The following is a 24,071-nucleotide window of genomic DNA, read 5'->3' as shown; positions in this document are numbered from 1 at the left end:
GCACCAAAAGACAATGAGCAGTGATACTGAGCACTGATGATACTGAGCACTGATGATACTACGGAGAACTGACACTGAGCAGCACGATTAGCACAAGACACTGTACTAGTATTAGTACTGTAGCATTACTGAGCACCACAAGACAATGAGCAGTGATAATGAGCACTGATGATACTACGGAGTACTGACACTGAGCAGCATGATTAGCACAAGACACTGTACTAGTATTAGTAATGTAGTATTACTGAGCATCACAAGACAATGAGCAGTGATACTGAGCACTGATGATACTACGGAGAACTGACACAGAGCAGCACGATTAGCACTAGACACTGTACTAGTATTAGTAATGTAGTATTACTGAGCACCACAAGACAATGAGCAGTGATACTGAGCACTGATGATACTACGGAGAACTGACACTGAGCAGCACGATTAGCACAAGACATTGTACTAGTATTAGTAATGTAGTATTACTGAGCACCACAAGACAATGAGCAGTGATACTGAGCACTGATGATACTACGGAGAACTGACACTGAGCAGCACGATTAGCACAAGACACTGTACTAGTATTAGTAATGTAGTATTACTAAGCACCACAAGACAATGAGTAGTGATACTGAGCACTGATGATACTATGGAGAACTGACACTGAGCAGCACGATCAGCACAAGACACTGTACTAGTATTAGTAATGTAGTATTACTGAGCACCACAAGACAATGAGCAGTGATAATGAGCACTGATGATACTACGGAGAACTGACACTGAGCAGCATGATTAGCACTAGACACTGTACTAGTATTAGTAATGTAGTATTACTGAGCACCAAAAGACAATGAGCAGTGATACTGAGCACTGATGATACTGAGCACTGATGATACTACGGAGAACTGACACTGAGCAGCACGATTAGCACAAGACATTGTACTAGTATTAGTAATGTAGTATTACTGAGCACCACAAGACAATGAGCAGTGATACTGAGCACTGATGATACTGAGCACTGATGATACTACGGAGAACTGACACTGAGCATCACGATTAGCACAAGACTCTGTACTAGTATTAGTAATGTAGTATTACTAAGCACCACAAGACAATGAGTAGTGATACTGAGCACTGATGATACTACGGAGAACTGACACTGAGCAGCACGATTAGCACAAGACTCTGTACTAGTATTAGTAATGTAGTATTACTAAGCACCACAAGACAATGAGTAGTGATACTGAGCACTGATGATACTATGGAGAACTGACACTAAGCAGCACGATTAGCACAAGACACTGTACTAGTATTAGTTATGTAGTAATACTGAGCACCACAAGACAATGAGCAGTGATACTGATGATACTGAGCACTGATGATAGTACGGAGAACTGACACTGAGCAGCACGATTAGCACAAGACACTGTACTAGTATTAGTAGTAATGTAGTATTACTGAGCACCACAAGACAGTGAGCAGTGATACTGAGCACTGATGATACTGAGCACTGATGATACTACGGAGAACTGACACTGAGCAGCACGATTAGCACAAGACACTGTACTAGTATTAGTAATGTAATATTACTGAGCACCACAAGACAATGGCCCTCATTCCGAGTTGCTCGCTAGCTGCTTTTAGCAGCCGTGCAAACGCAAAGCCGCCGTCCTTTGGAAGTGTATCTTAGCTTAGCAGAAGTGCGAACGAAAGGATCGCACAGCGGCCCCAAAACATTTTTGAGCAGCTTCAGAGTAGCTTCAGACCTACTCCAAGCATGCGATCACTTCAGACTATTTAGTTCCTGTTTTGACGTCACGAACACGCCCTGCGTTCGTCCAGCCACGCCTGCGTTTTCCCAGGCACGCCTGCGTTTGTATCTGACACGCCTGCGTTTTTCAGCACACTCCCTGAAAACGGTCATTTACCTCCCAGAAACGCCCCTTTCCTGTCAATCACTCTGCGGCCAGCAGTGCGACTGAAAAGCTTTGCTAGACCTTGTGTGAAAAAGCATCGGCTGTTGTTAAAGTACATCGCGCATGCGCATTGCGCCGCATACGCATGCGCAGAAGTCCCGCTTTTTTGCCTAATCGCTGCGCTGCGAATGAAAACAGCTAGCGAACAACTCAGAATGACCACCAATGAGCAGTGATACTGAGCACTGATGATACTGAGCATTGATGATACTACGGAGAACTGACACTGAGCAGCACGATTAGCACAAGACACTGTACTAGTATTAGTAATGTAGTATTACTGATGACCAGAAGACAATGAGCAGTGATACTGAGCACTGATGATACTGAGCACTGATGATACTACGGAGAACTGACACTGAGCAGCACGATTAGCACAAGACTCTGTACTAGTATTAGTAATGTAGTATTACTGAGCACCACAAGACAATCAGCAGTGATACTGAGCACTGATGATACTATGGAGAACTGATACTGAGCAGCACGATTAGCACATGACACTGTACTAGTATTAGTAATGTAGTATTACTGAGCACCACAAGACAATGAGCAGTGATACTGAGCACTGATGATACTACGGAGAACTGACACTGAGCAGCACGATTAGCACAAGACATTGTACTAGTATTAGTAATGTAGTATTACTGAACACCACAAGACAATGAGCAGTGATACTGAGCACTGATGATACAGAGCACTGATGATACTACGGAGAACTGACACTGAGCAGCACGATGCAGCACAAGACACTGTACTAGTATTAGTGAGCTGCACTAAAGCACTCTGGAATTGTCACCCCCCAGATACCACTGTGACTGGAATGATGATGAACGATACACAGTCACAGGACACTATTACCACAGTACACTACAACAGCAAGATGCAGCACAAGAGAGACACTGTACTAGTATTACTGAGCAGCACAAAAGCAATCTGGAATTGTCACCCCCCCAGATACCACTGTGACTGGAATGATGATGACCGATGCAGTCACAGGACACTACTACCAGAGCACCCTACAGCAGCAAGATGCAGCACAAGACACTGTACTAGTATTTCTGAGCAGCAATAAGCACTGATACTGAGCACTGATACTGAGATTTGACACTGAGAGAACGTAGCCACGTCCTCTCTGTATCCTCTACAATGCACGAGTGAAAATGGCGGCGACGCGCGGCTCTTTATATGGAATCCGAATCTCGCGAGATTCTGGCAGCGGGATGATGACGTTTTGCCTCGTTCGGATTTTCCGAGTCAGGCGGGAACAACCGAGCCTGGCTCGGACCCGTGTTTGACACGTGAAGTTCGGTAGGGTTCGGTTCTCAGAGAACCGAACCCACTCATCTCTACTTAAAACCAGGTGAAATGCAGGCTTGTAGTCAGCCAGCCACAGAACCTGTGTAATTCACATACCTCCCAACTTTAGCATCATCCAGGGAGGGACATCATCGCGCGACTAAGGCGCGCGCCTGAATTTAGGAGGCATGGCCTAATGAAAAGGGGCGTGGTCTCATGACAACTTCCTTGCTCGCAAGCCACGCCCCCATATTTTGTCATTATGGGGGCATGGACAGTGCTGAGAGCTGCTAGCCATGCCCCCTGTCCCTCTCTGCCAGGAATAGACGCTGTGCGCATGCGCACAGCATATATTCACCGCTGCTCTGCTCAGAGCAGCGAGTGACGGGGGGATCTCCCAACTGCCCCCCCACCCGCGGGACACTGCGACCCGCGGGTGGGACAGACCGTGAAAAACGGGACTGTCCCGCTAAAATCGGGACAGTTGCGAGGTATGAATTCATGAGTGGTCAGCCTGCATTAGCCAATCTATGAGCCTGCCCACCAACCGTTGAGGTGTCCTCATTGCACAGGTCCTTAACATTATTGGGCACCCCCAAACCACCCCAGCCAAACCACGCCAGCGCACCACACAAATAAAGGATAGAGGTGAAAAATCAAAGTGTTAGGTTCTATAGTACCAAGTACTGCTAATCAGAAAAATTATAATAAACTCTGAAATGTAACATAGAGCAAGGCATAAGTTTTGGCCCAAAAATATGGGCTCACCAAACAATGTCCTGGTGACATCATCTGTTGGGTCCGTAACACTAAGGTTCAATTCCAGGGTGTGGGACCCCACCAAGTCAGCACAGGCCTGTTGCCCCAAGGCACCACACTAGTGAAAAGCTAAAGTGTTAGTAAGGGTTAATAAGTAAGAAGCATAAGCTATATTTTAAGGAGTTTACAGATGTATCCTCTATCTTTGGGAAAGAGCGTATTCTAGCTTATTGCCAAACATTTCTTGATTGCATACAAAGCAGAAAAAAAGAGAAAATGCAGGTGCACAGCCTTAAAGTGTGAGCCTGCATTTTAACTCTTTTTTTTTTTTACTGTGTAGCGCCACAAGTCTCAGCATGGTAGCACTGCCCATGTTTAGAATTAGGGTATTGTGCAGTCCAAAGACCCCTCTCCATATAGTACATGAAAAAGCAGGCAATATTTTCACTTGCATTACAGCATGGTTTGTTCCAGAAGAAAATTGTTCCTTGCTTGCTCTTTTTTTAATTTTTTTATTTGCTCCGAACTCTCAGTTATGCCCCTTATCTCACAATATATTTTGCTCTCGCCGCATGAGTCTATGGTCAAGCACACTGGCCATGTCAGTAGCGATGCTGGTGCCGTGTTTCTCTACATACATGATTGGAGCTGAAGGCATAAACACGCCATGACACGCCTGCATTTTTGCCACCACTCTCCGTTACTTCCCTGAAGCAGTGGCTTCCTGTCAATTCTGCAAGCGGTTTCCCAAAGGTGCCTCAGCGCGCGCGCAGTCTACTGATAATCGCGCAGTTGCGTGAACATCTACATTGCGTACAAACATGAATTAGGCCCTTTGCTTCATTTTGCATCATCCAGCCTATCGCTGACAGTAAGTATCTCCAGCCCCTGAAAGGAAAAGTCTCTAGCAAAACTAATTATCAGGTACAGTCGGAGAACCTGTTCTGCTAACGTCATCTCAAGAAACGAATAGCTTGGCATTATGCAATAAATTTGTCTAATCAGGCTGGTGATTATTAAAACAGCCTAAAACCTCCAAAATAAATATTATTTCCTCTGGGAAGAAAAGTAGACCTATATATAATTTATATAAATTCTAGGGGATCCAGTGAGGATCCCGGCATTCGGGATCCCAGCAGTCGGAATCCCGACACTGCTCGGAATACTGATGCTGGGATCCCGACATGCAGAGCCGGCCCTAACCAATATGATGCCCTAGGCAAGATTTTGGCTGGTGCCCCCTAGCACCACCGCTGGTTCCGCCTCTGACCTTGCACCTCTTTCCCAGCACCATTACCCCTTATCCATAGCTTATTTTGGTGTTTGTACCCCCTATATTTTAAATAGGAACAGTTCGCACATTTGGCGCACAGCCCAAAAAGAGGTGTGTTTTTGCTGGCAAGGCACATGGCCACACAATAGTAACCCCAATTCCAATTATGCCACACAGTACTGCAACTTTATTCACATTTGATCATGTGATAGTGTCCACAATTCATATTACATCCCACAGTAATATCACTTTACCTTATAAACGTTACTCCTCACAGTAGAGCCCCTTATTCACATTACATCACACTGAATTGCTCCTTATTCACATTACACCACACCCTATTGCACTTTATTCACATTAGACGACACAGTAGTGCCCTTATGATATGCAACGCCACAGTAGTAGAGCACCTTATACACATAATGCCACACAATAATGCCCCTTACACATATAAGACACATTATTAATGTCCTTATAAACATAATGCGCCTTATACATTGTGACAGCCCCGACCTTGCAAAGCTTCAAACGGGCACTAAAAACCCACCGATTCATCAAAGCATACCCTCAAGAATGCATAATCCAGTCCTGAAGCCGTGCTTCCACCCCCCTGCCTTATGCCGTGAACACTCAGCTTTGCTTGCATACTGCCATCAGGCTATCTCCCGCTTGCCTGCACCTCTTGTCATCTGTCTGTCGTCCCTCCCCACTAGATTATTATCTCTTCAGAGCAGGGCCCTCTTTCCTCTTGTTGTCAAATCCCTCTTCTCGATACATTTCACTCACAGCTCTCCCCTACTCAACGACCATCTTCACCCTGCTAGTAAAGGCTCATCTCCATCTATGGCCACCAGCCTCTAGTAGTACGATGATCACTCCCTCAATACTTACATCTTAGCTGTATTATGTATGAGAATGTGCGCTCTGTTACCTGTACTCTATTTCTGTTATTTATTTACTGTAATGCTATGTTTTGTCTCCCTGTACTGTCCTTTGTACGGCGCTGCAAAACACTTGTGGCGCCTTATAAATAAAAGTAATAATAATAATAATTAATGCCCTTTTACACATAGTGTCCCTTACACATATGCTGCACATTATTAATGCCCTTATACACATAATGACACACATAGTGCCCCTTACACATATGTTGCACATTATTAATGCATTTTTATATGACACACATAATGCTCCTTACACATATTCCGAACACTACTGCACAACCAACCCACTCACATGCACACAGCACTCACACTGCCACTAACACTGTGACCCCTGTCTCTGCTTGGATACAGATGTGTCCTCATAAATCTTGCCTCAATACGAACGTTGGGCACCTATTTTTATGAAAATGCAGCTTATTGCTAACGTCAGGCACCTTTTTTTTATGAAAATGCAGATTATTTGCATTCCTATGTTGCTAGGATGCACAAGCAACTTCTGCTGATTAAAATGATATGCAGCATGGCTGTATACTGTGTGAGACTGTGGCTGTATCTGCCTATGAAATGCTACACACAGAATATAGGCATGCCACATATCATTTTAATCAGTAGAAGCTGCTGATGCCCCTAGACATATCAAATGCCCTAGGCAATTGCCTAGTTTGCCTATGCCTATGGCTGGCTCTGCCGACATGGCGCCGTAATCCCGAACGGCAGGACCCCAAATGAAGAACTGCCGGGACTGCAGAGAGGTGAGCTGCGGGGAGGGGGGGGGGAAGGTTAGGTTTAGGCTGTGGGGAGAGGGTTAGGGTTAGGCTGCGGGAAGGGAGGGTTACAAATATATATTTTTTTATATATATATATACAATGTTTAAGTATCCAACTGACCGCGAGTTGTTGTAGGGACGGTTGCTTTGAATAGCAGCTTTCCCCACAATCATTATCACTGCTACAGGGGTAGCAGTGACACTTTATCAGTGCCCGCCCGGCCAACTGGGCTTGCGTGACTAGAAGTCATGCATGCGCACAGCCAAAGGTCCTGCTGAGCGCATCCGATCTGCTCGGATGACTCTACACAACCCTGTACCTTCTTCCCATTGGATGCAAAGTAGAGATGTGCACCGGACATTTTTCGGGTTTTGTGTTTTGGATTCGGTTCCGCGGCCGTGTTTTGGATTCGGACGCGTTTTGGCAAAACCTCCCTGAAAATTTTTTGTCGGATTCGGGTGTGTTTTGGATTCGGGTGTTTTTTTTTTCAAAAACAGCTTAAATCATAGAATTTGGGGGTAATTTTGATCCCATAGTATTATTAACCTCAATAACCATAATTTCCACTCATTTCCAGTCTATTCTGAACACCTCACACCTCACAATATTATTTTTAGTCCTAAAATTTGCACCGAGGTCGCTGGATGATTAAGCTAAGCGACCCAAGTGGGCGGCACAAACGCCTGGCCCATCTAGGAGTGGCACTGCAGTGTCAGACAGGATGGCACTTAAAAAAATTTGCCCCAAACATCACATGATGCAGAGATAAAAAGAAAAAAAAAAGAGGTGCAAGATGGAATTGTCCTTGGGCCCTCCCACCCACCCTTATGATGTATAAACAGGACATGCACACTTTAACAAACCCATCATTTCAGCCACAGTGTCTGCCACACTACTGTGGCTGAAATGACTGGTTGGTTTGGGCCCCCACCAAAAAAGAAGCAATCAATCTCTCCTTGCACAAACTGGCTCTACAGAGGCAAGATGTCCACCTCATCATCATCCTCCGATTCCTCACCCCTTTCACCGTGTACATCCTCCTCACAGAGTATTAATTCGTCCCCACTGGAATCCACCATCACAGGTCCCTGTGTACTTTCTGGAGGCAATTGCTGGTAAATGTCTCCACGGAGGAATTGATTATAATTCATTTTGATGAACATCATCTTCTCCACATTTTGTGGAACTACCTCGTACGCCGACTGCTGACAAGGTGACCGGCTGCACTAAACACTCTTTCAGAGTACACACTGGAGGGGGGGCAACTTAGGTAAAATAAAGCCAGTTTGTGCAAGGGCCTCCAAATTGCCTCTTTTTCCTGCCAGTATACGTACGGACTGTCTGAAGTGCCTACTTGGAAGCGGTCACTCATATAATCCTCCACCATTCTTTCAATGATGACAGAATCATATGCAGTGACAGTAGACGACATGTCAGTATTCGTTGGCAGGTCCTTCAGTCCGGACCAGATGTCAGCACTCGCTCCAGACTGCCCTGCATCACCGCCAGCGGATGGGCTCGGAATTCTTAGCCTTTTCCTCACAGCCACAGTTGTGGGAGAATGTGAAGGAGGAGCTGTTGACAGGTCACGTTCCACTTGACTTGACAAGTGTCTCACCAGCAGGTCTTTGCACCTCTGCAAACTTGTGTCTGCCGGAAAGAGAGATACAACGTATGATTTAAACCTAGTATCGAGCACGGTGGCCAAAATGTAGTGCTCTGATTTCAACAGATTGACCACCCGTGAATCCTGGTTAAGCGAATGAAGGGCTCCATCCACAAGTCCCACATGCCTAGCGGAATCGCTCCGTTTTAGCTCCTCCTTCAATCTCTCCAGCTGCTTCTGCAAAAGCCTGATGAGGGGAATGACCTGACTCAGGCTGGCAGTGTCTGAAGTGACTTCACGTGTGGCAAGTTCAAAGGGTTGCAGAACCTTGCACAACATTGAAATCATTCTCCACTGCGCTTGATTCAGGTGCATTCCCCCCCCTTTGCCTATATCGTAGGTAGCTGTATAGGCTTGAATGGCCTTTTGCTGCTCCTCCATCCTCTGAAGCATATAGAGGGTTGAATTCCACCTCGTTACCACCTCTTGCTTCAGATGATGGCGGGGCAGGTTCAGGTGTGTTTGCTGGTGCTCCAGTCTTCGGCACGCAGTGGCTGAATGCCGAAAGTGGCCCGCAATTCTTCGGGACACCGACAGCATCTCTCGCACGCCCCTGTCGTTTTTAAAAAAATTCTGCACCTCCAAATTCAATGAATGTGCAAAACGTGGGACGTGCTGGAATTTGCCCACATGTAATGCACGCACAATATTGGTGGCGTGGTCCGATGTCACAAATCCCCAGGAGAGTCCAATTGGGGTAAGCCATTCTGCGATGATGTTCCTCAGTTTCCGTAAGAGGTTGTCAACTGTGTGCCTCTTATGGAAAGCGGTGATACAAAGCGTAGCCTGCCTAGGAACGAGTTGGAGTTTGCGAGATGCTGCTACTGGTGCCGCCGCTGCTGTTCTTGCTGCGGGAGGCAATACATCTACCCAGTGGGCTGTCAGTCATATAGTCGTGAGTCTGCCCTGCTCCACTTGTCCACATGTCCGTGGTTAAGTGGACATTGGGTACAACTGCATTTTTTAGGACACTGGTGACTCTTTTTCTGACGTCTGTGTACATTCTTGGTATCGCCTGCCTAGAGAAGTGGAACCTAGATGGTATTTGGTACTGGGGACACAGTACCTCAATAAATTCTCTAATTCCCTGTGAATTAACGGTGGATACCGGATACATGTCTAACACCAACACAGCTGCCAAGGCCTGAGTTATCCGCTTTGCATCAGGATGACTGCTGTGATATTTCATCTTCCTCGCAAAGGACTGTTGGACAGTCAATTGCTTACTGGAAGTAGTACAAGTGGCCTTCCGACTTCCCCTCTGGGATAACAATCGACTCCCAGCAGCAACAACAGCAGCGCCAGCAGCAGTAGGCGTTCCACTCAAGGATCCATCGGAGGAATCCCAGGCAGGAGAGGACTCGTCAGACTTGCCAGTGACATGGCCTGCAGGACTATTGGTGTTCCTGTCTAAGGAGAAAATTGACATTGAGGGAGTTGGTGGTGTGGTTTGCACTGGGAGCTTGGGTACAAGAGGAAGGGATTTAGTTGTCAGTGGACTGCTTCCGCTGTCACCCAAAGTTTTTGAACTTGTCAATGACTTCTGATGAATGCGCTCCAGGTGACGTATAAGGGAGGATGTTCCTAGGTGGTTAACGTCCTTACCCCTACTTATTACAGCTTGACAAAGGCAACACACGGCTTGACACCTGTTGTCCGCATTTCTGTTCAAATAATTCCACACCGAAGAGGTGATTTTTTTTGTAATTTGACCAGGCATATCAATGGCCATATTCATCCCACGGACAACAGGTGTCTCCCTGGGTGCCTGACTTAAACAAACCACCTCACCATCAGAATGCTCCTTGTCAATTTCCTCCTCAGCGCCAGCAACACCCATATCCACATCCTGGTGTACTTCAACAGTGGCATCTTCAATTTGACTATCAGGAACTGGACTGTGGGTGCTCCTTCCAGCACTTGCAGGGGGCGTGCAAATGGTGGAAGGAGCCACCTCTTCCCATCCAGTGTTGGGAAGGTCAGGCATCGCAACCGACACAATTGGACTCTCCTTGGGGATTTTCTAGCGGGAGGTTGAGTGCTTCCATCCTCATGTGAAGCTGAACCACTAGCCATGAACATAGGCCAAGGCCTCAGCCGTTCCTTGCCACTCCGTGTCGTAAATGGCACATTGGCAAGTTTACTTTTCTCCTCAGACGATTTTAATTTAGATGTTTGGGTCATTTTACTGCACTTTAGTTTTTTGGATTTTACATGCTCTCAACTATGACACTGGGCATCGGCCTTGGCAGACGACCAGTGTCGTAAGTTTGCCCCAGTCGCCCGGAGGCATGATAAAATGTTGGTGCCCCACCCCTATGCATATAGGGATATATATATATATATATACATACATACATGCCATATGTAGATATCGGGAACACATGGTGAACAGTAACAGCGTACTCGGGTACCTTTCACAATAGTATAGATATACATACACACACACACACACACACACACACCTCTTTCACTTACACACACATGCCTCTTTTCCTTGCACACACACATATGCCTTTTTCACTTAAAACACACACCTCTTTCACTTACACACACACACACACACCTTTTTCACTAACTCACACGCCTCTTTCACTTACACACACGCCTTTTTCACTTACACACACACACACCTCATTCACTAACTCACACGCCTCTTTCACTTACACACACCTCTTTCACTTACACACACACCTTTTTCATTTACACACACATGCATTTTTCACTTACACGTGCCTTTTTCACTTACACACAATTACACACACTCACACGTCACTTTCACTTACACACACACATTTACACAAACACACATATGCCTCTTTCACTTACACACACACACACACACACACACACATGCCACTTTTACATACACACAATTACTCACACACATGCCTCTTTCACTGACACACACGCCACTTTCACTTACACACAATTACACACACACACACACGTCACTTTCACTTAGACACACACAATTACACAAACACACACATGCCTCTTTCACTTACACACACAATTACACACACACACACACACACACACACACACGTGCCACTTTTACTTACACACAATTACACACACACACATGCCTTTCACTTAAACACACAGCTTTCTTTTAAAAAAACAGACATACACAGCTCACTTATAAATATTCACACACACACACACACACACACACACACACACACACACACACACACACACACACACACACACACACTGCAGCAGCTTGAGGCAGGTGGTGCCAGTGCCTACCTGTTGCTAACCTCATGATGGAGGAAGAGAGAGCTTCAGCCGGCCAGCTCAAAGTCCTGTGATCAGCTGTGGGCTGGAGCTCCCGCTAGCTGCAGCCAGCTGTCAACTGAGCTGTCTGTGCGTACGAGGAGGCAGCTGCTGCTGCCATGTCACGATAGTGACACAGCTCCTCCGTCTGGATTGTCGGGCAGTGGGAGGCAATGGAGAAGTGCACCCTGCAGGTCAGGAGCCCGGCGGCAGCCGACTCCATTGCCTCCCACAGTTCCGCCACTGCAGACGACGTTGATGGCATTTCATTGTCTCTGCCATGACTAGTGGCAGCAGCTTCAGCACTAGGTGGAAGTGGATCTTGATCTTTCCCTATTTTACCATCCACATTTTTGTTCTCCATTTTTTAATGTGTGGAATTATATGCCAGTAATATATCAATAGCAATGGCCTACTGTACTGTACTATATATGTATACTGCTGGTCACCAAAATGCTGCACTGTCCTACTATATACTGCTCACAATAATGCAGCACAGAGATAGTATACTTGACACAGAGCTGCAAGATACACAGCAATGGCCTACTGTACTATACTACTATAATACTGGTGGTCCCCAGTATGCAGCACACTGAGCACAGATATTTGCAGCACACTGATCACAGATATGGAGCGTTTTCAGGCAGAGAACGTAGATATTTGCAGCACACTGAGCACAGATATTTGCAGCACACTGAGCACAGATATTTGCAGCACACTGAGCACAGATTATGGAGCTTTTCAGGGAGAGAACGCAGCCACGTCCTCTCCGTTCAATCTCCAATGCACGAGTGGAAAATGGCGGCGACGCGCGGCTCTTTATATAGAATACAAATCTCGCTACAATCCGACAGCGGGATGATGACGTTCGGCCGCGTTCGGGTTAACCGAGCAAGGCTGGAAGATCTGAGGCTGCCTCGGACTGATGTAAAATAGGTGAAGTTCGGGAAGGAGGGGGGGGGGGGGGGTTCGGATCTTGACGAACCGAACCCGCTCATCTCTAATGCAAAGTATAATAGTGAATGGGTTCGCTACATAAAACATTTAATAGGCCCACAATGAACTGGTTAGTAGGATAAAGCTTATGTACCCCAATATTCAAATATGCCTCAGGTTCTCATTTCAACTTTGACCAAAAAGTTCTTTCTTGGTCTCCTCTGAAATTGATATCCACTGACCAAAAATTATATCCCTCTGTATAACTAGGACACGCTCAATTTTTTTTTCTCACAAACTCCAGATGTATTTTACATGGTTCATTTTGAGTAATGGTTTCTTTTATGTCTGTTAGGCCTCTCTCCCATACAGGCCACTGTATTCACATCTCTTGATATGGTCGGCTAGTGCAACTTTACTCCACCTACTCTGTAGTTCCTTCAAAGCAGTCGTTGGATTTTCTCACAAGGTTCCTCAATGATTACAATGAGCATTTTGGGGATCACCTTTTGTAGGCTTCATCTTATTGTTTGGTGTAACCTTCACTCTTTTGATAAGTAACATTGCCCATATTGATTTGGGGATGCGATCAGGATCCCAGCAGTCGGGATACCGACAGCGGGATCCTGATAGTCAAAATACCAATGGATCCAAAAGGTAAGTACTGCCCATGGGTTTAGGGTTAGGCACTAAGTGGAGGGTTAGGCGCTGGGTGGGGGAGGTTTGGGTTACGCTGCGGGGGGAGGGAGGTTAGGGTTCGGCTGCGGGAGGAGTAGGATTAAGGGTAGGGTAAAAATACTTACAGCGATCTGCCGGGATTCGGACTGTCAGGATCCTGACTACAAGGACTTCGTACCCAAACCATTAATTTGTACCCTCTTCTTAATATACATTTTTTTTTTATTATTATTTGTATGTACTGTAACTACATTTTCAGATTTATCATTTCAATAATGATCTCTTACCAGTCGGGTCTCTTAATAAAGTACATGTGGCAGTTATTTGATGCAAATGTGTGCTCTTTTTGCATTTGTTTTTCACCAGTCTAAACGTACAGCTTACTCAACACATAGGTTCAGTATTTATGCAAACAGCATATGTCCGGTTTTGGACATGGTTATGAAAGGTTATTGTGCAATGTGTATACTCAGAAAGAGGAAGTCTAGGAGACTTTGACCAACAGTGATCTGAAAATATGACCTGTACTGTTTTTGTAGTTCTAATTATAGCACAGCTAGTTGTACAGTAGATAAGTGTCCTATATTTAGCTGTTTTGCAGATAAGGGGTTGGTCAGAGATCCGTAGCAGTTTTTGCTAATCTAGCAAAAACTGCTACGGGTAAAATCGCATGCTGGGGGCGGCCCAGCACAGGACAAGGCCGTCCAGCCTGTGTAGTACCACCCAGTGATGCAATCGCAACTCAATTGCGATCGCATTGCAGAATCAGAAATTAGAGGTAGACCCCCTGCATACTGTACACAGCCAGGACTGCCCCGAAAATGGCCAAGACATGCATGCATTTTCTGCTCCCCCCCCCCCCCAATGCTGTGCCACCACCCCCGACTGCCCGCCTCCTGTCCATCACGATGCGATCACATTCTTCCACAATGTGATTGCATTGTAAAGGGACGCGCACGCGCAATGCGAGCATGGCGCATGTGCAGACGGCCAATAAATGTCTGTCTGCATTTTTAGCAAAACAGTGATCAGGTCTGAATACTCCCTCAATAGTACATATATCCAGGCAATTAAATATGATAGTGTCTATCAGTGATATAATCTACAACTTTACAATGGGGAATATCAAGTTGAAGCTGATTTGAAATATGGTTGTACATTGTATTAACTGTGATATGTATATAACATCACTGTGTTGCTAGATGGGACAAAATCCATCTGATGATATGTAATGTCCAAGTACTGACAAGGTTAGTGGACAGCAGTCTGGAGTATAGCACTTGGGATGAGAGTATAAGTGGGATCCTTTTGCATTCTCAGCCACTGTCAACCATCTTTTGCTGCATTAATAGCCTTGGACCATAAAGACTGTGTCTTATTCCCCAGGCTTCCCCTGTGATACAGCTAATACAGCTAATGCTTGATGAGTTAAGGAGCCTCTTGTCACTAATACTTTCACAAATGGCCTTTTCACATAGGTTTTAATTAACAATAATTGTGCTGACCACAAAAGCACTAGCAAGTAACTAGCTCCACCCTAAGAGAACCAATAAACAAATGAGGTGGTCATACTGTGCGAACGTGGCACTCGCAGATCCCCAACCATGGCTCATTACTGTACCTCCCCATAAGGGTGGTGTTCAGAACACCCCACCCCCCACCACCACCTGTAAAGGTGATGCCCACCTTAGCTGTACTTGGAAGGGGTGCTCCCTACCACACTTTGCACCATTTATGGTCACTGGCTTTTTAGGCTGTGGCAGGGAAGCAAGGGGGTTGTGGGTGGAATATAAGAACAAGAGCCAACAACAAAAGTGGAGATAATAACAGACGTGCAAGAGGTTGTAGGAAAGGAAAAAGAAGTAACAAGAAAACAGAAGGCTAAAGAGGAGGCACAGAAGAACTAAGAGTCAAGTGAAAGCAAGAGGACAGGCCTAAAGAATACAAATGGATGTAACCTTTCCCTTATGGGCGCTAGATCCTGTGACTCCTTGTTATCAAATATAGATGATGGATATCAAATATAGTAACATAATATGTATGATAAAATAAAATTTAAAATTAAACATGTACATAGACATATATTTTCAAATATAAAAAACATGAGGTAAAATCACACTGAAAGCAGGAAGATAATCATACCCATGGGGTAGATGGGAGCCACAGGTGTTGGGGGGGAAAAAGCAGAGTACCCTGGGAAATACCCTACTAATGGCTTCTGAGATTAGAAAATCCAATCAGTGGTGATTGGCGATTCGTTGGGGTATCAGAGAAAATCATAATGTCAAAATTCCAGACATACCAATCCTGATCATGTTTTGGTCAGAATCTGTGTTTTCCAAGATGTTGTATTTCCCTGATTCTCTGCGTTAGCAGAACAGGGAACTTGAGCAATCCATCGATGATGTATAACATTCAGCATAAGAATTTTTTGTTTTTGATCCTCCATAAACATTGTCTATGTGAAATGCAGAACGTTATAAATATCACTTTAAATATCCCCGTTGGGTAAATATTTACAGTCTTTCAAACAGAGCTGAATTCCAATCCCTCCTTTAAGTATGTGACTGTTCATGGAATAAGCTGGACGTTGCCTGGAATGCATAGACATGTTCTCAGTCTTAAAAGCAAAACAGGATATCCAGCAAAATACAGAATTAGATACTAATGGTCCATCGGGACACAGAGATTCACCAGCATCCTGCTAAACGGCTCTATCCAGACTGAGAGAACACTGAGAAGTGTTACATTAGGAAGGAATGAGAAGATACAGAAAAGGGTTACATTACTAAGAAGAAGCAGTTTAAGGATGGAATTTAATTGGCAGTGTAAACCTCACCCCCAATGGTGGATTAGCGTGAATATGCATGCTCCCGTTACCCACGGTTTACAATTTAAAAATAACGTTGCAAGGTTTTAGCGCTGAAAACCCCACGGTGCGTGAAAAAAAATTAAAAGATACTCTCCAGTCCAGTGGTCTCTGTGGCTCCCATGGTCCCCCTCCATGGGTAGGGGGCTGCTGGGAGGCTCTGGGGATACTGAGAGGCACAAGGGCTGCTGGGAGATGTGGTTCTCCCAGCTGCCGGCTTCCGAGGGGGTTGGGGGGTGGGGGTGGTAATACACTACATGTGGGGGTCACCCACACTGGGAATCACTCGCACACACTCACACTTACTTACAAACACTCACATACTTACCCTGCTGCTGAAGACCTGATTTCCGACACTGGATGCAGAAGACACCGCTTCAGAAGGTAAGTAGTTACAGACTAGGATAATTTGGAAGTTCCAATTGCATAATTAGTCCTCGGGGAAGGGGGGGGGGGGGCTTTGCTGCTGGAGTCCCAGTGCAAGTCTCAATGATTTTTCCTAAATTTAACAATTTTAGGAAAAGTCAGACTCGCTCTGGAGGTGCGTGGAAAAAAAGACGCAGTAATTTCTCCCATGTTGTGTCCTCTAATTGAATAGCTAAACCCTGCAGCTGTGAGAAAAACCCTATGCTGTATTTTAAAAAAAAGAAAAGAAAAAAAAATTCCCGCCGTCAATTGAACTACCCCCTAAGTGTTAGATTACAGTAGTTTGATTAATGTTCTGAACAAGTTTACTGATGTCTGGAAGCAGTTAGTTATGAATACCCAGGGGGCCCATGTTCTGAACTTGAACCTCCATTTTCACTGCAGAATGGGCTTATCTCACATTAAATAAAGAGAATGAAAAAAAGAAAAAAGCCTTTGAAAAACTAACATCCTGTTAAGCATTTATGGATTGATATTTGAACTTGTCTTGCTATAAAGGACTGCTTTTATCAACATCTGTGCTATAAGAGACTGTCCTGCTATAGGTGCAAAGTTAATTTGATAAGTGAGCTTTCAGCTATTAACCTTTGGAACGCATGTTTGCAGCTAGGCAGACTGGAAATTAACATTGGGCTAGCTCACAGCATTATACCTTATGTACAGTATGTCTAATTGATTTTATGAGTGTTTTAATTTTCTATACCAGCCGGTAGCCGGTGTATAGGTAATGTGTTTGTATTTTGAGAATAAAATACCTGCTCCCTTGCACTTTCTCCATTTTCTTTTTCTGTTTTCTCTCACATTAATTAATAGGCTAAACTATTTATTTTTAAATAGTTTGCTGTATTATCCAGCCACATAAAAAATACTCTCCACCCCGTACTCTCGACATCAGGGACTTTTGAGCATCGAGCACAGTCATAGTGACTGCAGCAAATCACTGTTGTCCAGAACTTCCAGAATCTCCTTACTGGTCCTCCGGCAGGGCCGGCTAAGATGAGCTGCAGTGAAGAAGCTGAAGAATCTGCGGTTTTTAATTTACATTCCAGGGCAATGGGAGACTCCAGTCCTCACTGAACCAGGAGTCTCACACAGGATGCAGCTATGAAATATGCTCCATAGGGAGTACTTCCTAATCAGCGCAAGGTGTATAGCAGTTTCTGCTCACTGATTGGTCCAATAATACTATGTGACCCTCACATGGGCTTGTAGTTGCACTTCTGATATAAGCCTGAGCTGGCAGCACCTAAATCTCACTACTGCAAATGTAATGTTTTTATGCTTTTACAGGTCCAGACTCCAGATTACTCATCTTTACTTATACACAGAGCCGGCCCTAACCAATATGATGCCCTAGGCAAGATTTTGGCTGGTGCCCCCTAGCACCGCCGCTAGTTCTGCAGGAGACAATGGCATGAGTCAGCTGGTAGCTCTGCTAATGTCGGGCGCCTTTTGTTTATAAAAATGCATCTTATTTGCATTACTATGTGGCTAGGATGCACATGCAGCTTCTGCTGATTAAAATGATATGCAGCATGCCTATATTATGTGTGTGACTGCGGCTGTATCTGCATATGAAATGCTATATTACAATGGTTTCCAGGACTACACTGCAACGTAGCATTTTGTATGCAGATACAGCCGCAGTCACACACACAATATAGGCATGCCGCATATCATTTTAATCAGCAGAAGCTGCTGGTGCCCCAAAGCATACCAAATGCCATAGGCAACTGCCTAGTTTGCCTATGCCTAAGACCGGCTCTGCTTATACACTGTATGAAACAAGTATCTTTCTTTTTACAGCTCAGTAAGAAGTATGGACCTGTGTATACCTTATACATTGGTCCACAGCCTGCTGTGGTGCTATGTGGGTATAAGGCTGTGAAGGAAGCTCTAGTGGACAATGCAGAGAAATTCAGTGGCCGAGCAGAGTTCCCGATAGTAGAGCTGACCAGCAAGGGATACGGTCAGTTGCTGTTCAAATCAATTATTTAGAATGTTCCCGTATAAAATTTCACACTGTATGTAATGAATTATATTTGTTCTCATTCTCTATATACTGTATGAGAAACTGCACAGTATCACTTTTCCTTTTCTGTATATTGGATATACTTCTCAGTACCACTTCTCTTGCCCTGTATACCAGATGTAATTATCAGCACCACTACTCTTGCTCTATATACTGGATATACTCTACTTAGTGTCACTTCTCTCGCCCAGTATATTGGATATACAGCTCAGTAGCACTTCTCTTGCACTGATACTGGATATACTTCTCAGTACCACTTATCTTGCTTTCTACACTATGGGGGTAATTCCAAGTTGATCGCAGCAGGATATTTTTTAGCAGTTGGGCAAAACCATGTGCACTGCAGGGGGGCAGATATAACATTTGCAGAGAGAGTTAGATTTGGGTGGGTTATTTTGTTTCTGTGCAGGGTAAATACTGTCTGCTTTATTTTTACACTGCAATTTAGATTACAGATTGAACTCACCACACCCAAATCTATCTCTCTCTGCACATGTTATATCTGCCTCCTCTGCAGTGCACATGGTTTTGCCCAACTGCTAAAAAATTTCCTGCTGCGATCAACTTGGAATTACCCCCTATATGTACTTCCCAGTGCCTCTTCTCTTGCTCTATATAATCAATGTCATTTTCAGTACCACTTCGCTTGCTTTACATACTGGATATACAGTAGGGCCTGGTTTAGAGATGGATGCTAATGTATTTGTACCTGCAATCCTATATGCAGTGGATATATATGAATATAAATGAATGCTGTAGATACCTGGAAGTGGATTGAGACGCCCAATGGCGGAATTCCTCCTATCAGCATCTGCACACAAATGCTCAGTGGTGGTCGCAGATCCTTCAATAAACATCCATCTCTGTAACCCTACAGTCATGAAGAATGGCCATAGGAACCGAGACGCTAGCACCATGTTTTCTGTCAACGAGATTACAGATGTAAGATCAATAAAATAATGTAGAGGTGGTCCTGGCACTGGCTTATACTATAATGAATGAACATAACCAATTAAAATGGTTACCATTCATATGAGTAAAAAAAAACACACATACAGTATGACTGAAAAATATGTCCCATGAACACTCATACATAGCAGTCCTCTTCCAACGATAGACACTTCTTAATGCGGTTTCACCTCCACATGTGGAGAAAAGGAATTCCCACAATAATGCAATAACAACTTCACATTAATTATATCTTCCATTCAATAAATTGGAAGCTTGTAAATCACATAGGCTGGTTATGGTAAGCAATGGAGACTTGACCAGAGATTTGCTCCACCAAGGTGTGTTACCACAATCACTGGAGGCTGCGGAACCTCATCCACAGCTTTACATGCGGCATACCATTTTTCTTGCTCTGCTAACAGGATGGGGTCTATGGTACTGAGCCTTGTAGAGAGATAAAGTGAACAGAGATAAAGTTACAACCAACCAGCTCCTAACAGTCATTCTTCAAACACAGGGCCTAATTCAGACCTGATCGCTGCTATGCATACTTGCCTACCCTCCCGGATTGGCCGGGAGGCTCCCGAAAATCGGGTGACCCTCCCGGCCCCCCGGAAAGGTGGGCAAGCCTCCCGCTTTCCCCCTCGGCTGCCCGCAGCAGTGAACAAGTAGGCGGGCCGAGGGGGTCCGATGACGCGATTCGCGCTGAATCGCGTCATCGTAGCTCCGCCCCCCGCTATGCAGCGCCTTGTTGCTCGGCACAGCACAGCGGGGGGTGAAGTCACGATGACGTGACCCTGATGCAACGCCCCCGGACCGCCCATCCTGCTGCCGGCCACGCCCCCGAACCACCCATCCTGCTGCCGGCCACGCCTCCATTCACCTACAACGCTGCCTCCTCCCGGAGGAGGACGCAGCAAAGGAGGTAAGTATGCTGCTATGTGTTTTTGCCCAGCGGGCGATCAGCGATTAACTGCGTATGCACCGCAATGCGCATGCGCGTCGGCAAACAACAACAGGCATCGCCAGTCGGCAACAGGCTGGTGCAAAAATTCTAATCACACAGCCATTTGCATGCTGATTGACAGGAGGAAGCCATTTGTGAGGGGGCAACTGACCGTTTTCTGGGAGTGTCAGGGAAAACACAGGCGTTCCCAAGCGTTTTCACGGAGCGTGTGAGACGTCGGCTCCGGCCCCGATCAACCTGTTCTGATCACACTGTAGGAGTAAGTCCTGGGCTGCGCACAGACTGCACACACTGGTAAAAAGCATTCACTGGTGAGTGAGCTGTGAACAGATTTGCAGCTGACTGAGGGATTTTTAACAGCTCGGCGTACACATGCGGTCACACACTTGCATGGCGAATATACACTCCCCTTGGGCGGCGACTGTCTGATCGCAGGGCTACATTTTAAGCAGCCTAGCGACCAGGTCTGAATCATCCCCACAGCCTGTAACATGGCAATTAGGAGCTGATTGGCTTTATCTCTCTCCAAGGCTTCGTACATAGACCCTGTAATTCTCTGTAGCACTTTTCTTTCTCTGTATATTATGTGCAGTTCTCTTTCTGCACGATGTGCTGGAAATGATATCCTGAGAATGAAGCTGCCAGTTTTCTTTTTTCTTTTGAAAATATTCATTTTATTGTTTGTCCTCGCATCACTATCTGCAACTATACATTTGTTTTATAGCCCAAAGAAACATTTTAAATCTTTCATATTGAGAATGTAATTTTACGGAGGGGCATCCTGTCGGATGCAGTCATTTGCTGCACAAAAGAAAAACAGGGTTTTATCGTGCTAAAAGCCTGATGGTCAACTCTGCTATCCAATTAGAACCCGTTTGTTTTGTGCGCCAAATTACCCTGTATCGCACAAAAACACATAGGGTCTGGAAAGCCTACAATATGTACTTTTATGGCACCTATCTCGGGAAAGAAATGGTCACTTGCTAGGGATTTGGTTTCAACTGCCTGAAGTGAAACATAATACCCGATAAGTGCCGGCGTCGGGCTACCGAGCAAGTCAATTTAGCCACTAAATTACCACGGCCAATTGGATACCGCCCTGTTTACTCTCAAACTGCAGTCTCTACAGTACGTCTCCAATGCAGAAATTTGTTAGACTGAGGGGTGTATGTACTCAGCCATGGAGACTGGTAAAGTGGATGGAGACAAAGTACCAGCCAATCAGTTCCTAACTGCCATGTTACAGGCTGTGTTTGAAAAATGACAGTTGGGAGCTGATTGGCTGGTACTTTATCTCCGTCCACTTTATTTCTCTCCATGGTTTAGTACATAGACCCCCTAAGTCGTATGTTCTCTTTGTGTGCCAGGCATTGCATTTAGTAATGGGGATCGTTGGAAGGAGCTGAGGCGGTTCTCACTGACCACTCTACGTAATTTTGGGATGGGGAAAAGGAGCATTGAGGAACGGATTCATGAGGAGATCCAGTGTCTGTTGGAGATATTTCAGGAAACAAGAGGTAAGGGCAGAGATGATTTGTATAGTTCAAGTATTCATTTTATTTGTACTGTTCCTGCAAAACACTCAGAAGTATGAAGAAGTGTCAAATGTGCTATAACCAGTGCTATGTGACACTTACATCGGCATGTAGCCTACACTAGGAGATAACAGAGAAATTCTCGTCTACGGTATCTGCAAACATCTATTGATGTTGCCGTTGCCATAATTTTATTGGAAAATCATTCAGATGTTTTGGAGGGGTGTGGATCATTGCATCGACAGTGTCTAGGTCGACAATGTTTGGGTCGACCACTATAGGTCGACAGGGTTTGAAGGTCGACAGGGTTTAAAGGTCGACAGGGTTTCTAGGTCGACAGGTCAAAAGGTCGACATGAGTTTTTCATGTTGTTTTTTTGTGACGTTTTCTCCGTACAGGGACCGGGAAGCCCAATTAGTGCGCCGTGTCCCCTCGCATGGCTCACTTTGCTCGCCATGCTTCGGGCAAGGTTACCGTTCCAATCGTAGTCCACGTGGATTGCTAAGTATGAAAAAGTTCAAAAAAATATTATTAAAAAAAAAAACCTCACGTCGACCTTTTGACCTGTTGACCTAGAACATGTCGACCTAGAAAACATGTCGACCAATAGTGGTCGACCCAAACATTGTCGACCTAGACACTGTCGATCTTCAGACCGGATCTCATTTTGGAGAAAAAACTATTAGCACACTTTTGTGATTCATCTTTTTTTCACATTATCACTCAGCAGGATTATCTGCCAATATGTGTGTTGTGCAGCGGTGGTGTTTGTGGTGGTCCACCTGGGCACAGGATCTTGTGATATTTGCCAGATATTGCGCATGCACAGTGGGGTCGGCAAGGAAGTAAGACGGGTCTTGCACAGAACACTGGAGGGGAGAGGTTCCTCTCCCGCGCTCCGGGAGCTGAGAAGTTATACAGAATCTGTACATCTCAACATTATTACTTCCTTTTTGGCCCTATTAAGTAAGAAGGCAACTCTACTGCAAGCCACCCATGTTGCTCATGAACTGGGCAGAGAAGGGGGCTTGATGATGTGATCCACTATGAATCATTTGATTTCGGCCTCTCTAGTGCAATACGTTGCTGTGATTTGTGACATTGCTTTGCAGTGGGAGGGGCTGCAATTACATGATTTGTAGTGCCACACTCATACACCTCTTACCTTGACCTGACTCTCCAAGGACCTCTTGGAGGACAGGTGTGGATTATTAGATCTACAACAAAAAGGTCTACAATCAATTGGTAAAGACGTGGACGTAATCTTTTTAGACTTTGCCAAAGCGTTCGATACTGTACCACACATGAGACTTATCTACAAGCTACAAGAATCAGGGCTAGGAAGCACAATATGCACTTGGGTCAAAAACTGGTTAGATAATAGGGAGCAGCGCGTTGTGGTTAATGGATCTTTTTCAACTTGGACTGAAGTGCTAAGTGGTGTGCCGCAAGGCTCAGTATTAGGACCGCTATTGTTCAATATTTTCATTAACGACCTAACAGAAGGTCTAGAGAGCATGGTGTCAATTTTTGCAGATGATACCAAATTGTGTAAGGCTAAAAATACAGAGGAAAATGCTGAGTCTCTACAGAACGACTTAGTTAAATTAGAAGCATGGGCAGCCAAATGGAGAATGCGCTTCAACACAGACAAGTGTAAGGTAATGCACTGTGGTAACAAGAACAAAAATTACACCTACCTACTAAATGGGGTAAAATTAG

At 45.0% G+C, this 24,071-nt stretch overlaps 1 protein-coding gene across 1 annotated transcript in view; it reads left to right on the top strand.

The window, feature by feature from the left end:
* Positions 1-24,071, top strand: part of LOC134947862 (cytochrome P450 2G1-like) — a 52,747-nt gene that overhangs the window by 6,772 nt on the left and 21,904 nt on the right. The window contains exons 2-3 of the mRNA XM_063935707.1: positions 18,671-18,833; positions 22,182-22,331. Coding sequence (XP_063791777.1) covers positions 18,671-18,833; positions 22,182-22,331 — 313 coding nt within the window. The remainder of the gene's footprint in view (positions 1-18,670; positions 18,834-22,181; positions 22,332-24,071) is intronic.

Source organism: Pseudophryne corroboree, chromosome 8 (genome assembly GCF_028390025.1).
Source record: "Pseudophryne corroboree isolate aPseCor3 chromosome 8, aPseCor3.hap2, whole genome shotgun sequence".
NCBI classification, from domain to species: Eukaryota; Metazoa; Chordata; class Amphibia; order Anura; family Myobatrachidae; genus Pseudophryne; species Pseudophryne corroboree.
The sequence above is the reverse complement of the archived record's forward strand: the minus strand, read 5'-3'. Positions and strand labels throughout refer to the sequence as shown.